At 43.7% G+C, this 16,183-nt stretch overlaps 1 protein-coding gene across 1 annotated transcript; it reads right to left on the reverse strand.

Moving 5' to 3' along the window:
- Nucleotides 1-861: 861 nt before the first annotated feature.
- LOC311132990 (phospholipase A-2-activating protein-like) lies at nt 862-16,045 on the reverse strand. Its single transcript, XM_084166405.1, has 14 exons — nt 15,811-16,045; nt 15,084-15,277; nt 14,846-14,946; nt 14,582-14,702; nt 14,319-14,486; nt 13,987-14,122; nt 10,296-10,465; nt 9,822-9,973; nt 7,074-7,293; nt 6,283-6,348; nt 6,087-6,158; nt 5,598-5,705; nt 5,188-5,355; nt 862-1,569 (listed from the first exon to the last, which is right to left on the reverse strand). Exons 1-14 carry the CDS (start codon nt 15,957-15,959, stop codon nt 995-997), a joined length of 2,400 nt encoding a protein of 799 aa, XP_084022531.1. The 5' UTR covers nt 15,960-16,045; the 3' UTR covers nt 862-994.
- Nucleotides 16,046-16,183: the final 138 nt, after the last annotated feature.

Consider the following 16,183-nt stretch of genomic DNA (forward strand, 5'->3'; position numbering starts at 1 on the left):
GCCACTAACTTCATTGTCGCAGAGTTGACGTTCATTGCATGCTTTCACCTGCAATCTGATCTGATATTGATGATTTTTTTTGTCTTGGATCACGATGCCAGGTGAAACCTTGCTTTTGCTTGATGTTACATGACTTTCTAAAATGTAAGGGATAGTTCACCCAAATTCCAAAATTACATATTGCTTTCCTTTCCCTGTAGTAAGCGGTCTATGGACAAGAAATAACAGCAATCTATGCTTTGGTTTAGTTTCCCTGGCACGGTTTCCAAATGCTAACGTTTTAGCATTTGTGGCACATATTCCATTCAAGTCATGGGACCGATATTAGCATTTTTTATTGTGAAGCTCAACAAAGTCACTTAGATGATTTGAACATGATGCGCGAAAAATGCTAATATTGGTCCCATGACTTGAATGGGATTTGTGCCACAAAAGCTAAAATGTTATTATTTGGAATCTAAACCAAAGCATGGATTGGTCATACCTTGTCCATAGCCTGCTTACAGGGTAAGAAATCCAATGTGTCGTTCTGTAGTTTGGGTGAACTATTCCTTTAAGGGGAAAGGTTTTGTTCTTGACCTTTTAGTATTAATCTGATAATTCACATGTGTCTAACCCAGGTAATGTAGCAGATGGGGTGATAACCTAGCCTGATCCCAGCCCAATTCTGATATTTTTTCCCACTAATTGGTCTACTGGCCAATCACGTCAGATCTTTCCACATCAGATATTTTTCAGAGCTGATCTGATTGGTCAAAAGATCAGGATTGGGCTGCATGTGTAAAGGCAGCCATTTGTATTTAAATTCTACTTTCTCACCAACTCCATTCATCATTAATAAAGACACAAGACAGGCTGAAAGAAAGATTCAATTTGTACATATTTTTATTGCAGCACATGCAATCCAACAGTCCACCAGTCAGAAATCAATAAAACACTTGAACAGAGATTAGTAATAGTGTAAGGGGAAAGGGGAAACCTGTGTGGCTACAGATCACTGTAGTTCTTTTAAAACCAGCTGGCAGCACTCGCCAACCTTGGCCGGGTCGGTGACGGAGGTGTACTTGGCGATCTGTGACGTGACCCCCAGGGACTTGGCCAGATCCTGGGCCGTCTGGTCGGAGGCCACTGTGGTCCCCAGGGCCACTAGGAGCCTGAACACCGCCTCCTTGTCCTGCACCGACTCCAGCGCCGCGCTGGCCACTGACAGACACTGGGCCTTGGCTTCCAGGTCAGGCTGGCCGTGGAGGGATCCGGCGTAGTTGAGGACGAGAGTGGCCAGGGCGATGTGAATGTTTTTGTTGCACACGGAGCACAGGTCGGCAGCGTGGGACAGGACAGCCTCCCTTTGGGCCAATAGGAGGGCCCGGCCACGCCAGCCACTGAAGCAGTTGCAGAGCGTCCGCAGCGCCAGCATTTGATTGGCTGGCCGGGCCTGCGGCTTCATCAGGCTCAGCAGGTGGTTGCAGAGCGCAACGCCATCGTCCGCGTCGCCACCACACAGGCTCTCGTTGACCTGTGGGTGGCGCACCGCCAGCCTCAGGATGTCCAGGACAGGGAAGACGATGTCTGGAGAACAGGAGAGCGAAGAGGTGATCACAGGTCAATGAAGTGATAGTAGGCTTACATGGTACATCACCATTTGTTGAAATACTGTAATGTGTAATGGTTTCACATGCTTGAAAAGGCCAATAGGGCTTTTTCTTCTTGAAACACTGAAACTGAAGTCAAACAATAAAATGCTTTTCAGAACTCTAGTCTAGTGAGATAAACCTGAGCCCTGCCCAAGGCTATAGTAAAACTGTTTGTGCCTTCAGGCCTGGAGGGAAGCAAAAGTAATTCTGCTACTCAAGAATAGTAAAGCCCCCTTTACTGGCTCAAATAGCCGACCAGTCAGTCTGTTACCAACCCTTAGCAAACTTTTGGAAAAATTGTGTTTGACCAGATACAATGCTATTCTACTGTAAACAAACTGACAACAGACTTTCAGCACACTTATAGGAAAGGACATTCAACAAGCACGGCACTTACACAAATGACTAATGATTGGCTGAGAGAAATTGATGATAAAAAGATTGTGGGAGCTGTTTTGTTAGACTTCAGTGCAGCTTTTGACATTATCGATCATAGTCTGCTGATGGAAAAATGTGTGTTATGTCTTTACACCCCGTTATATTGTGGATAAAGAGTTACCTGTCTTACAGAATACAGAGGGTATTCTTTAATGGAAGCCTCTCCAACATAATCCAGGTAGAATCAGGAATTCCCCAGGGCAGCTGTCTAGGCCCCTTACTTTTTTCAATCTTTACTAATGACATGCCACTGGCCTTGAGTAAAGCCAGTGTGTCTATGTATGTGGATGACTCAACGCTATACACATCAGCGAGTGAAATCACTGCAACACTTACAGAGCTGCAGTTAGTTCCGGAATGGTTGGCAAGGAATAAGCTAGTCCTGAATATTTCCAAAACTAAAAGCATTGTATTTGGGACAAATCATTCACTAAACCCTAAACCTCAACTAAATCTTGTAATAAATGATGTGGAAATTGAGCAAGTTGAGGTGACTAAACTGCTTGGAGTAACCCTGGATTGTAAACTGTCATGGTCAAAACATGTTGATACAACTGTAGCTAAGATGGGGAGAAGTCTGTCCATAATAAAGCGCTGCTCTGCCTTTTTAACAACACTATCAACAAGGCAGGTCCTACAGGCCCTAGTTTTGTCACACCTGGACTACTGTTCAGTCGTGTGGTCAGGTCCCACAAAGAGGGACCTTGGAAAATTACAATTGGCTCAGAACAGGGCAGCACGGCAGGCCCTTAAATGTACATTTTACATTATTTATAATTTTTTTTATATTTTAGTCATTTAGCAGACGCTCTTATCCAGAGCGACTTACAGGAGCAATTAGGGTTAAGTGCCTTGCTTAAGGGCGACAGATTTTTCACCTAGTCGGCTCGGGGATTAGAACCAGCGACCTTTCGGTTACTGGCACAACGCTCTTACCCACTAAGCTACCTGCCGACCCCGTGTACACCTAGAGCTAACATTAATAATATGCATGTAAATCTCTCATGGCTCAAAGTAGGGGAGAGATTGACTTCATCACTACTTGTTTATGTAAGAAGTGTTGACATGCTGAATGCACCGAGGTGTCTGTTTAAACTCCTAGCACACAGCTCGGACACCCATGCATACCCCACAAGACATGCCACCAAAGGTCTCTTCATAGTCCCCAAGTCAAGAACAGACTATGGGAGGCGCACAGTACTACATAGAGCCATGGCTACATGGAACTCTATTCCACATCAGGTAACTGATGCAAGCAGTAGAATCAGATTTTTTAAAAACAGTTAAAAATACACCTTATGGAACAACACACGATAAGTCACGCACTCTACACACACGTACACATGGATTTTGTATTGTAGATATGTGATAGTAGAGTAGTGACCTGAGGGAACACAATGTGTTGTGAAAAGTGTCATGAAATGTAATGTCATGTAATATTTTAAATTGTATATAACTGCCTTAATGTTGCTGCAGCCCAGGAAGAGTAGCTGCTGCCAGGGGATCCTTAATAAATACAAATACACTGCTCAAAAAAATAAAGGGAACACTTAAACAACACATCCTAGATCTGAATGAATGAAATCATCTTATTAAATACTTTTTTCTTTACATAGTTGAATGTGCTGACAACAAAATCACACAAAAATTATCAATGGAAATCAAATGTATCAACCCATGGAGGTCTGGATTTGGAGTCACCCTCAAAATTAAAGTGGAAAACCACACTACAGGCTGATCCAACTTTGATGTAATGTCCTTAAAACAAGTCAAAATGAGGCTCAGTAGTGTGTGTGGCCTCCACGTGCCTGTATGACCTCTCTACAACGCCTGGGCATGCTCCTGATGAGGTGGCGGATGGTCTCCTGAGGGATCTCCTCCCAGACCTGGACTAAAGCATCCGCCAACTCCTGGACAGTCTGTGGTGCAACGTGGCATTGGTGGATGGAGCGAGACATGATGTCCCAGATGTGCTCAATTGGATTCAGGTCTGGGGAACGGGCGGGCCAGTCCATAGCATCAATGCCTTCCTCTTGCAGGAACTGCTGACACACTCCAGCCACATGAGGTCTAGCATTGTCTTGCATTAGGAGGAACCCAGGGCCAACCGCACCAGCATATGGTCTCACAAGGGGTCTGAGGATCTCATCTCAGTACCTAATGGCAGTCTGGCTACCTCTGGCGAGCACATGGAGGGCTGTGCGGCCCCCCAAAGAAATGCCACCCCACACCATGACTGACCCACCGCCAAACCGGTCATGCTGGAGGATGTTGCAGGCAGCAGAACGTTCTCCACGACGTCTCCAGACTCTGTCACATGTGCTCAGTGTGAACCTGCTTTCATCTGTGAAGAGCACAGGGCGCCAGTGGCGAATTTGCCAATCTTGGTGTTCTCTGGCAAATGCCAAACGTCCTGCACGGTGTTGGGCTGTAAGCACAACCCCCACCTGTGGACGTCGGGCCCTCATACCACCCTCATGGAGTCTGTTTCTGACCGTTTGAGCAGACACATGCACATTTGTGGCCTGCTGGAGGTCATTTTGCAGGGCTCTGGCAGTGCTCCTCCTACTCCTCCTTGCACAAAGGCGGAGGTAGCGGTCCTGCTGCTGGGTTGTTGCCCTCCTACGGCCTCCTCCACGTCTCCTGATGTACTGGCCTGTCTCCTGGTAGCGCCTCCATGCTCTGGACACTACGCTGACAGACACAGCAAACCTTCTTGCCACAGCTCACATTGATGTGCCATCCTGGATGAGCTGCACTACCTGAGCCACTTGTGTGGGTTGTAGACTCCGTCTCATGCTACCACTAGAGTGAAAGCACCGCCAGCATTCAAAAGTGACCAAAACATCAGCCAGGAACTGAGAAGTGGTCTGTGGTCACCACCTGCAAAACCACTTCTTTATTGGGGGTGTCTTGCTAATTGCCTATAATTTCCACCTGTTGTCTATTCCAATTGCACAACAGCATGTGAAATTTATTGTCAGTCAGTGTTGCTTCCTAAGTGGACAGTTTGATTTCACAGAAGTGTGATTGACTTGGAGTTACATTGTGTTGTTTAAGTGTTCCCTTTATTTTTTTGAGCAGTGTACAAAACCCATGATGTGTGTTAGTCTACCTTCTGGCCAGTGAGAGGTCTTCCAGAGAAGGCTGATCTGCTCGGTGGTTGGCTGCTCTGAGGCATGGGGGTCACATACAGATACCAGCAGCTTCTCCAGGCTCCCCAGCACCTCCTCAGACAGCCTGTATTCCCCAGGGGCCCCACTGTTCAGCTCCCTCAGCTTGGCTGGTGGTGGAAGGGAAAAGGGCAACGTTAATATAGAGAGGCAATTGAGTATGTTAGGACACTTTAATATCCGGTATTTATTTACTGTAGTGAGGTTTTGATATTGCTATCCACATTATTTCAGTTCAGCCACAGTGCTGGTTGATAAGTCTTGTACACTGAATAAATAGACCATGATTATTCTGCTAGTATGAAAATATGGAATAAAATATCAAGGGATGTTTTGTTTAGTGCTTACTTACCCATTATCTGTGTGGCGTTGGCCTGCTCGAAGGTTACCCCGTCTGTTTTGGGGAAGTAGATGTTGGTGGAGGTCTGCCTCGAGGCAGCTGAGGAGTAGGCACCCCCACCTGGGAAGAGAAAAGGACAAGCGAATGTTACACCTCAACTAAACAATACTAGGGACTAGATTTCATTTGCTTTAGCAGTGTTATTGGGTTGTCGGCAGGTAGCTTAGTGGTTAAGAGCGTTGTGCCAGTAACCGAAAGGTCGCTGGTTCTAATCCCCGAGCCGACTAGGTGAAAATTCTGTCGATGTGCCCTTGAGCAAGGCACTTAACCCTAATTGCTCCTGTAAGTCGCTCTGGATAAGAGCGTCTGCTAAATGACTAAAATGTAATGTAAATGTTGTCTTTTTCTATGTGTGAAAATAAAATAAAAAACAGGGTTGCATGTCAATGCAACATTTGATTGAACCCTAGACATTGAAGGAGTTGCTATAGTGACTGTTACCTGTGAAGGGGTCTGCCACGCCCACCGGTGCCCCTGTGGGAGTGCCCGATCCTGGGATGTACCGCCCAGTGCCTGGGGAAAGCGCCGTAATAATGTATTAGCATAGTCATAGAATGAAAATGCCATATAATGCATTAGAAAAGCATGCTCTCAACAAACTGAAATCTAAAAGAAAAGGATATTTGTTTTTATTTACCTGTGAAGGGGTCAGCCCCAAAACCTGCTCTATTGTCAGTAGCTACAGGGATGTATCGGCCTGAGCCTGATGGTGAACGTGACAAAAGCAGGGTAAATATACAGTTAGTCTGGTATTCCAAACACATTTTGTATTTATTTGCTGTGATCCCGTCTATTCCAAATGTTTACGGTAATGTTGCACAATGTTTGTTAGGGGCAATTCCACTGTAACAGAGTGATGCTTAGACTCCGATTTGTCACTTTGTCAAACAAAAAAACAATGATTGCAAATTTAAACAAACCATACAACTCTTTGCACAAGGATGACTTTTAACAATTTCCACAGAACAATTTACAAAAACACATTTACGTGAAGATGAGTGCAGATGACGGAATGACGGTTTGTGCTGCTGGTGCCGTCATTCTGTTACCAAACTTTGCATCTGCACTGTTCTTCAAGTCAATACGTTTTTTGTTACATTTTCAGTTAACATTTTTAGAACGTCGTCCTTGTGCAAAGACTTGTGTGGTTTGTTTAACTTTGCAATCACTGGTTTTTGTTTGACATACATTTTAAAGTGAAAACTCAATAACTCTGTTACAGTGGAATTGCCCTTAGAAGAGAAATATGCTGCCCCAGGTGTAGCTTATAGAGTGAATATGGCTCAGTGGCTTCAGCAGTGGATGGATTGATACTACTGGGCTGGTCTATTTCAAACATTATGGGAACTTGGCCCACTACCCGTCTTCTTCAGAAGAAAACATTGCCCTAAGTGTAGTCTATGGCGCTCGTTGATCCAGTGGCTTTACCAGTGAATGGGTCGGCAGCGCTGGGCGGGGCTGCTCCCAAGGTGTGTCCTTTGGTGTTCTCGATGATGAAGTTGGCCACCTGGTCCAGGAACATGGGGCTGAGCTCGTTCTTCTGCAGGAAGTTGTGAGCCGTCAGCCAGGGGTCGTCCGTCACATTGTAGGGCAGCTTCATGGACGGGCCGCCCTCGTTGATGTCAATGGTGAAGACAAAGTCGTACTCCTGGAAAATCATTCGGAAGACGGGTTGAGTGATTCACTGTCTGACAGCTCGCCTCAGTGAAGATCAAAAGCACTTGTTGTGAATCATTTGCCTTGCGTCTGTACTCTGGACTCCACTCACCAGAGTAGTCTTGTAGTAGAGCACATAATTTTCCTCTGAGGACAATAAAGTATCTCTATCAGTCTGTCCATCTATTGTTATCATCATTGACCTAACGTTGGGCTGCACCTAGGGCTGTTGTGGTGACCGTATTACCGCCACACCGGCGGTCACAAGTCATGAAGGCAGTCAAATTCCACGTGACCGTTTAGTCACTGTAATTAGGCTTCTCCAAGCTCTGATGCTGCTGATGGTCATTAGTAGCCTACCAAACTTGCTGCCTGGTACTCAGCACTCTATTGTCCCTCTAATCACTCTGACATCAATGGAAATGTAATCGAAAATCTAATCAAACTCTTCATGAGAGCCCATGAGCTCATGTTGCGTAACATTTCTATAGGCTATGCAATTGCGCGAGAAAACAGTGATGGCCTCTATTAAAAAGAGGAGGATCCCATCAGCTTTCTATAGGCTAGGCCTACTATATTTATTTCTCAACTTTCCTAATACTAAGCACATTGCTTCTCTTTACAACAGGAGTATAGCCTACCTGGCAGGCATGGAAATGAACCACGGGAAAAGCGTCCTCCATTCGCTATTTAAGTGTATAGATGACATGTATTTTTTCACCTGCCCCTGTTTTGAGACAGGTGCATGATAAAGGTACATTCTAAATCAAAACAAATTTCACACATATACTAAATAATATATGTAAAGATCAGATTACATCAAGAATAGTCTGATGGGTGACAATATTCGCCTATCACTTGTGAATCATGCCCAGCATAAGGCAAGAAACAATGCTATTCTTTTGCGACTTTTTTGAATCATAGTCGCACACCTCATGTAGCCTAGCCCATAGGCCTATATGTTTTGATAAGGTTTGAATCACAACAAAAGTGACCAAATAACTTCTTAAAATGAAGCACATTTATCCACTTTACAAGGGGTTTAGAGCCTAACTGGCATATATAAGCAGCGCATGAGTTTCAAGTTTGGGGAAGATCATTTTCACCATAAAAGTATTACATGCATAATCGCATTTGCGGTCACTTTTGATAATGATGTTGTTTTCCCGCTAATGGAACATTCGCGCTTATAGCCTACTGCCATGTGCGCATTGCTGAGCTTATGTGAAGAAATAGCCTAATAGTTTATCAACATTTAAAGCTAAACGTTCTGATCTGTTGAGTCAGCCACATTGCGTAAAAAATGTTTTTTGATGCTAGTGGTTGTATTAATTTGGGTTCTATGGCATCCCACAACTGTCCCAGACTATGTTTGGAATATTTAATTATCGCACAGAATAGGTCAACTTTTGTTCTATTGGGGATAGTAGATTGACATAGGCTAGTGCATAGGCTTTGCTGTTCGTTAGTCCTATTCATCTTGTTGGCTGATGAAAAGTAAATGTGGACAGTTCTTCCAATATCTTCAATATGGACCTCGGAATTGGATAAGGACGCGAGCAGTTGCGTCCCGATGTGTCGGTCTTCACTTGTAGCCTGTGAGAAAGACCCGATCATGTGATGGAGAGCCATGTGAGTGAGAGGTGCTTCGGAACACGCAGCATTCAGGGCACAACGCCCTGGCCGCAAAAAGCATGGATTTTTTTAGGGTGCATTACGGCCACACAAAGGGGATGCCGCTGTGAAATTTGAGGCATTATCAAGTGCTTGTCAAATTGTGAATGAGAGACTGATGAAGTGTGTACAGCCTGCACAAAAAAACAAAGCAGAGCTCATGACTTTCAAGCGACTTTTTTCAAATCATCATTAGAGTCGCATCATACATCCTTACAATGTATTAAACATCAAAACATATAGCCCAACATTTGTAGAACAACTAAAGTTACATGAATAACTCTAAATTAAGCATATAGGAGTACCTATTTCTTTGTTAACCACTCAACACAGAATAGCCGCATGTGCGCACTCCCTAAAATCGTTTGGAGAAAATATCCTTTCTATTTTATTCAGCTTTGTTCAATTGTATTCTTCATACTATAAAATAATATAAAATAATGCCACGGAATTCTAAGCAAATCTTGTCTGCTAAATGAACTAGTGTATCCCACAGCCATTTGTCATAGCCAGATCAGGACCTAACAAAGACAACTCAGAGTATGCTATTCTGTTATTTTGAAATAGACTACATTTTCTTCATATCATGCTTCTTTAGACCTGTCTAAAATAAATAATGGATTTATTGTGAAGGTGTAGGCTATATTACATGGATTTACAACAACATAAACACATTACACTTTTTAAAATGTAGATGTTCCAAAGGTCTGCATCAGTGGGGAAGCCAGGAGATGCTAAATGTGTTTATGTTAATGTTATGTGTTTACGTTATGACCGACAGTTATTTGCTTGACAATCACCGGCTGATGAAATTTCGTGACCGCCACAGCCCTAGGTGCACCTCACCTTCCCCTCATAGTTGACTTTCTTGGAGGTCTGTTGGTTGGACCCTCCCACCACATCTCCTATCTTCATCCAGCGGCTGTCGGCCACGCTCCACTGGTACGCCTCCACCTTCTGGCCCTCTTTGATCAGCCGCGTCTGTCCGTCCCGATTCCCTGGGAGACAGACACACAGACATACTTTATACACTCCAATACAACAAGGGGGGTTTCTGGATTACTCCACTTTTCATGTGTATCTGTGGATTATAGTTTTTCAGGTTCTACTAAAGATTGGTGATTGGTAAAATACGTTTATCATTCATGAAAGATGTCAGTGACCAGGGGCGGTAGATGCAAAAAGCAATAACAGCTAAACAGTGATGTTGGGCATGTAATGTCCTAATCGTTTTTCTATTAATTGAATATATAGATATCAATACATATATAGTGGAATAAAATGGATTAATATAATGGAATATGTACGGAATATAATTACCAGGCTCATCAAGGTGCTCCCTTCCTGGAAGATCCTCCATCTTGATGTCCCCCAGGTCCCCGGTCTTGGGGTCGATGGTGGTCTTGGAGAGCTCATCCTCAAAAGCCTGGAGGTCCTGAGGGCTGGCCATGCGGTCTTCCACCTCAGTGAACACTCTGATGAGGCCGTCACTGTGAGGAGAATAACAAATCGGTGACACAAAAGCAAGGTAATAGCAGCAACATTGCTCTCTCCTCACTCTTTCCATCTAATTGTTTCTTAATTTACTTTGAACTACTCACTGACCAATTCATAATAATATACAGGGCATTCGGAAAGAATTCAAACCCCTTGACCTTTTCCACATTGTTACATTACAGCCTTATTCTAAAATGGATTAAATTGTTTTTTTCCCTCATCAATCTACACACAATACCCCATAATGACAAAGCAAAACCAAGTCTAGAAATGTTGGCTAATTTATATAAATAAATAAAAACAGAAATATCACTTTTACATAAGTAGTCAGATCCTTTACTCAGTACTTTGTTGAAGCACCTTTGGCAGCGTTTACAGCCTCGAGTCTTCTTGGGTATAACACTACAAGCTTGGCACACCTGTATTTAGGGAGTTTCTCCCATTCTTCTCTGCAGATCCTCTCAAGCTCTGTCAGGTTGGATGGGGAGCATTTCTGCACAGCTATTTCCAGGTCTCTCCAGAGATGTTCGATCGGGTTCAAGTCCGTGCTCTGGCTAGGCCACTCAAGGACATTCAGAGACTTGTGCCGAAGCCACTCCTGCGTTCTCTTGGCTGTGTGCTTAGGGTCGTTGTCCTGTTGGAAGGTGAACCTTCGCCCCAGTCTGAGGTCCTGAGCAGGTTTTCATCAAGGATCTCTCTGTACTTTGCGCCGCTCATCTTTCCCTCGATTCTGACTAGTCTCTCCCAGTCCCTGCCGCCGAACATCCCCACAACATGATGCTGCCACCACCATGCTTCACCGTAGGGATAGTGCCAGGTTTCCTCCAGAAGTGACGCTTGGCATTCAGGCCAAAGAGTTCAATCTTGGTTTCGTCAGACCAGAGAATCTTGTTTCTCATTGTCTGAGAGTTCTTTATGTGCCTTTTGGCAAACTTTATGTGCCTTTTACTGAGGAGTGGCTTCCGTCTGGCCACTCTACCATTAAGGCCTGTTTGGTGGAGTGCTGAAGAGATGGTTGTCCTTCTGGAAGGTTCTCCCATCTCCACAGACGAACTCTGGAGCTCTGTCAGAGTGACCATCGGGTTCTTGGTCACCTCCCTGACCAAGGCCCTTCTCCCGATTGCTCAGTTTGGCCGGGCGGCCAGCTCTAGGAAAAGTCTTGGTGGTTCCAAACTTCTTCCATTTAAGAATGATGGAGGCTACTGTGTTCGTGGTGACCTTCAATGCTGCAGAAATGTGTTGGTACCCTTCCCTAGATCTGTACCTCGACACAATCCTGTCTAAGAGCTCTACGGACAATTCCTTCAACCTCATGGCTTGGTTTTTGCTCTGACATGCACTGTCAACTGTGGGACCTTATATAGACAGGTGTGTGCCTTTCCAAATCATGTACAATCAATTGAATTTACCACAGGTGGACTCCAATCAAAGTTATAGAAACATCTCAAGGATGATCAATGGAAACAGGATGCAACAGAGCTCAGTTCTGAGTATCATAGCAAAGGGTCTGAATACTTATGTAAATAAGGTATTTCTAAAAACCTGTTTTCGCTTTGTCATTATGGGGTATTGTGTGTAACTTGATGAGGAAAACGTTTTATTTAATCCATTTATAATAAGGCTGTAACGTAACAAAATGTGGAAAAAGTCAAGAGGTCTGAATACTTTCCAAATGCACTGTATATACACGTATATGTATGTGTGTATACAGTACCAGTCAAAAGTTTGGACACACCTACTCATTCAAGGGTTTTTCTTCATTTGTACTATTTTCTACATTGTAGAATAATAGTGAAGACATCAAAACTATGAAATAACACATATGGAATCATATCGTAACCAAAAAAAGTGTTAAACAAATCAAAATATATTTTATATTTGAGATTCTTCAAATAGCCACCCTTTCTCTTGATGGCAGCTTTGCACACCCTTGGCATTCTCTCAACCAGCTTCATGAGGTAGTCACCAGGAATGCATTTCAATTAACAGGTGTGCCTTGTTAAAAGTTATTTTGTGGGATTTATTTTCTTCTTAATGTATTTGAGCCAATCAGTTGTGTTGTGACAAGGTAGGGTTGGTATACAGAAGATAGCCCTATTTGGTCATAGATCAAGTCCATATTATGGCAAGAACAGCTCAAATAAGCAAAGAGAAACGACAGTCCATCATTACTTTAAGACATGAAGGTCAGTCAATACGGAACATTTCAAGAACTTTGAAAGTTTCTTCAAGTGCAGTCGCAAAAACAATCAAGCGTTATGATGAAACTGGCTCTAATGAGGACCGCCACAGGAATGGAAGACCCAGAGTTACCTCTGCTGCAGAGGATTAAGTTAATTAGTTATCAGCCTCAGAAATTGCAGCCCAAATAAATGCTTCACAGATTTCAAGTCACAGACAAATTTCAACATCAACTGTTCAGAGGAGACTGTGTGAATCAGGCCTTCATGGTCGAATTGCTGCAAAGAAACCACTACTAAAGGACACCAATAAGAAGAAGAGACCTGCTTGGGCCAAGAAACAAGTGCAATGGACATTAGACCGGTGGAAATGTGTCCTTTGGTCTGGAGTCCAAATTGGAGATTTTTGGTTCCAACCGCCGTGTCATTGTGAGATGCGGTGTCGGTGAACGGATGATCTCTGCATGTGTAGTTCCCACCGTAAAGCATGGAGGAGGAGGTGTTATGGTGTGGGGGTGCTTTGCTGGTGACACTGTCTGTGATTTATTTAGAATTAAAAGCACACCTAACCAGCATGGCTACCACAGCATTCTGCAGCGATACGCCATCCCATGTGGTTTGTGCTTAGTGGGACTATCATTTGTTTTTCAACAGGACAATGACCCAACACACCTCTTGGCTGTGTAAGGGCAATTTTACCAAGAAGGAGAGTGATGGAGTGCTGCATCAGATGACCTGGCCTCCACAATCCCCCGACCTCAACCCAATTGAGATGGTTTGGGATGAGTCGGACGGCAGAGTGAAGGAAAAGCATCCAACAAGTGTTCAGCATATGTGGAAACTCCTTCAAGGCTGTTGGAAAAGCATTCCAGGTGAAGCTGGTTGAGAGAATGCCAAGATGGTGCAGATCTGTCATCAAGGCAAAGGGTGGCTACTTTGATTCGGAAAGTATTCAGACCCCTTGACTTTTTCCACATTTTGTTACGTTACAGCCTTATTATAGAGTCAATAATTAGTATTATTATTGACTGGTACTGTATGCATGCATGCATGTATGCATGTATGTATGTATGTATGTATGTATGTATGTATGTATGTATGTATGTATGTATGTATGTATGTATGTATGTATGTATGTATGTATGTATGTATGTATGTATGTATGTATGTATGTATGTATGTATGTATGTATGTATGTATGTATGTATGTATGTATATATATATATCTCTGATAGAGGTGATGCAGTTGTTTTCATGTATAATACTGCTATGTCTCATGTCCATTGAGATAGAAATGGTTGGACAGTGGATTGACAGTGGGGCTTGGGGTTTACCTGGCTCCCACAGCTATATCCCCGTTGGGCAGGATACAGCAGCACCACACTGACTGGGCTGGGAGACGGATGGTCTGTTGGCACTCGCCCTGCTTCCATATCCTCAAGGTCCGGTCCTCTCCTGTGCTCACGAAATCTGAGCGGGGAGGAGAGCACCAACAGATTGTCTTGAAAAAATTTCAACAAAATAAATGTGCAGAGGCAATGTCGTGTGTGAAGGAGTTATCTTTTCTACTATTAAGCACAAACAGACTGTCACACTTTCCTAGGGCATAGTGGTTCCACAAACAGGGCACAGGTAGATTGTCAGGGATCCGTCATCCATACTGTACCTTGTCCATTGGGGAAGACGGCCAGGCTGTAGATGTAGTTGGTGTGGCTGTAGTATACCTGCACACATTCCCCAGTCACCAGCCATCTCCTGATGCTGGTGTCGTTGCTGCAGGAGAAGAACTCCAGGTCGCTGACCACCGCTAGCCCCCTGACACAGTCCTCGTGACCTGGGACAGACAAACACATTCAGTGATGTCTGGCCCCAGAACCGCCACAATATTTATGGAGGGCACGGTGGTTTGTGGGTGCATTCATTTCTCACCTGTAAACGTCTTCTCACACTGTCCAGCCTTCCACAGCTTGATGGTCTTGTCAGCTGATCCTGACAGCATGAGGCCTTGTTCAGGTAATATGACCACTGCCCACACTGCTGCTGTGTGCCCCTGGAATACAAAATAATTCACTCACCTGGGTTGTGTTCAGTAGGGAGAAAATGTTGCAAAACGTATCCAATAAGAACACAGATTTTCATTTTATATTGCAAACATGACCCAGTTCAAAACTAGACAAGTCTCAGACACTTTACCTGTAAGGTCATCATGCACTTCTCGTTGAGCCAGACTTTTGCTGTGGTGTCCCATGAGCCACTCAGTAGGGTTCCAAATTTCCCAGAGGACAGAGTGCACACTGTGGACATACATATCATAGATAGGTTCTAGTTATTCACAACGAAAGCGTCATCAGACCAAGTTGGTATTTGAAGTAAAGTAATCAAGTTGAATTAGGTGTTACACAATAACGCATCAACAGTTTATCAACTCTACCTGTGTTTTTGTGTCCCTTGAGGGTGAACAATGGTTGTGGTTGGTCCAGTGTGAAAACACATATGTTGTGGTCATTTCCACCAGTGGCTATAAGTCCCCGAGGATATGTGTCACTTGGAGCGATGATGCATACACAGGATACAAAATTTTGATGACCTGTCATGCAATGCATTTCTGTGAACCCCCTGTCTGGGCTGTAAGAGAAGAGAGACACAAAACATATATAATATAAAGTCAAATTCTATTCCATTTAAAACGCAGACCTAGGCGGTGTCAAATTCTGAACAGGCTCTGGCTATTTCCAGTGATTAGCTAGCTCTAGAAAAGCGTAGCTAGCTAGCTATAAGGGGAACGTTAATAACGTTAGCTAATTAGGTAGCTAACAATAGCCATGAGGTCTAGAGAGAAATCTCGTCCTTCAAGGTTTAGAAACCTTGTGTCACGTACAGTTGGTGTGACATCAATGTTATGAATCGGGGACTATCCGAAGTGAAAAAACATCGCATAATAATACTTGGTTGCTCAGCTGAGAGAATGACAACGCTAATTTTGCTAGCTAGCATCGTTGCAATAGCAGAGACTTGTTGGGTTGCCTTTAAATAATGCTTATGGTGAATTGAGAGGGGCATCGATGTGTGTGGCTAAGGGTTCCTAACTGATTATCTTAACGATATTAAAATGGTGAGAACCACATTATTGTATTTTGAGCTATGCTAGCTGGCGGTACCTTGAGTTTGGTACCCAGACTCGTCCGGTTCGGTCTCTGGAAACAGACACAAAGGCTCCGTCAGGGAAAAAAGCAGCTGAAAGACCTCTAACATCCATTTCATGGCCAGGTATAGAGCAGCTTAGCTTATATGAGTTAGGTGATGCCATTTTATCCCCAATATCACAATGTTTTAACAGTAATTTCTGAGCTGAGAAGTGGCGTTTCTTGTCAACAAGAAATCGGCCAGTAAGTAAGGCGGAAGCAGCAAGGCAAAACGAACCTTGACCTCAGATTGCATGATGGGTCAATTATATTTAGTTTTTGAAATAATATTTTTTTTCTGCTTTTGACGTTTGAATATAATTTTTACGAATACAAATAACACTGCCAG

Source organism: Coregonus lavaretus (genome assembly GCF_964263955.1).
Source record: "Coregonus lavaretus genome assembly, chromosome: 7".
Taxonomy (NCBI): domain Eukaryota; kingdom Metazoa; phylum Chordata; class Actinopteri; order Salmoniformes; family Salmonidae; genus Coregonus; species Coregonus lavaretus.

What these genes read in the sequence shown, in the direction of transcription:
- LOC311132990 (XM_084166405.1), bottom strand. Translation starts at nt 15,959, where the DNA reads ATGGCATCACCTAACTCATATAAGCTAAGCTGCTCTATACCTGGCCAT. An exon ending in GTGTGAGAAGACGTTTACAG is followed by an intron (nt 14,487 to 14,581) that starts GTGAGAAATGAA and finishes TGTCTGTCCCAG; the next exon opens with GTCACGAGGACTGTGTCAGG. An exon ending in GACCTCTCACTGGCCAGAAG is followed by an intron (nt 1,570 to 5,187) that starts GTAGACTAACAC and finishes CCTGTTCTCCAG; the next exon opens with ACATCGTCTTCCCTGTCCTG.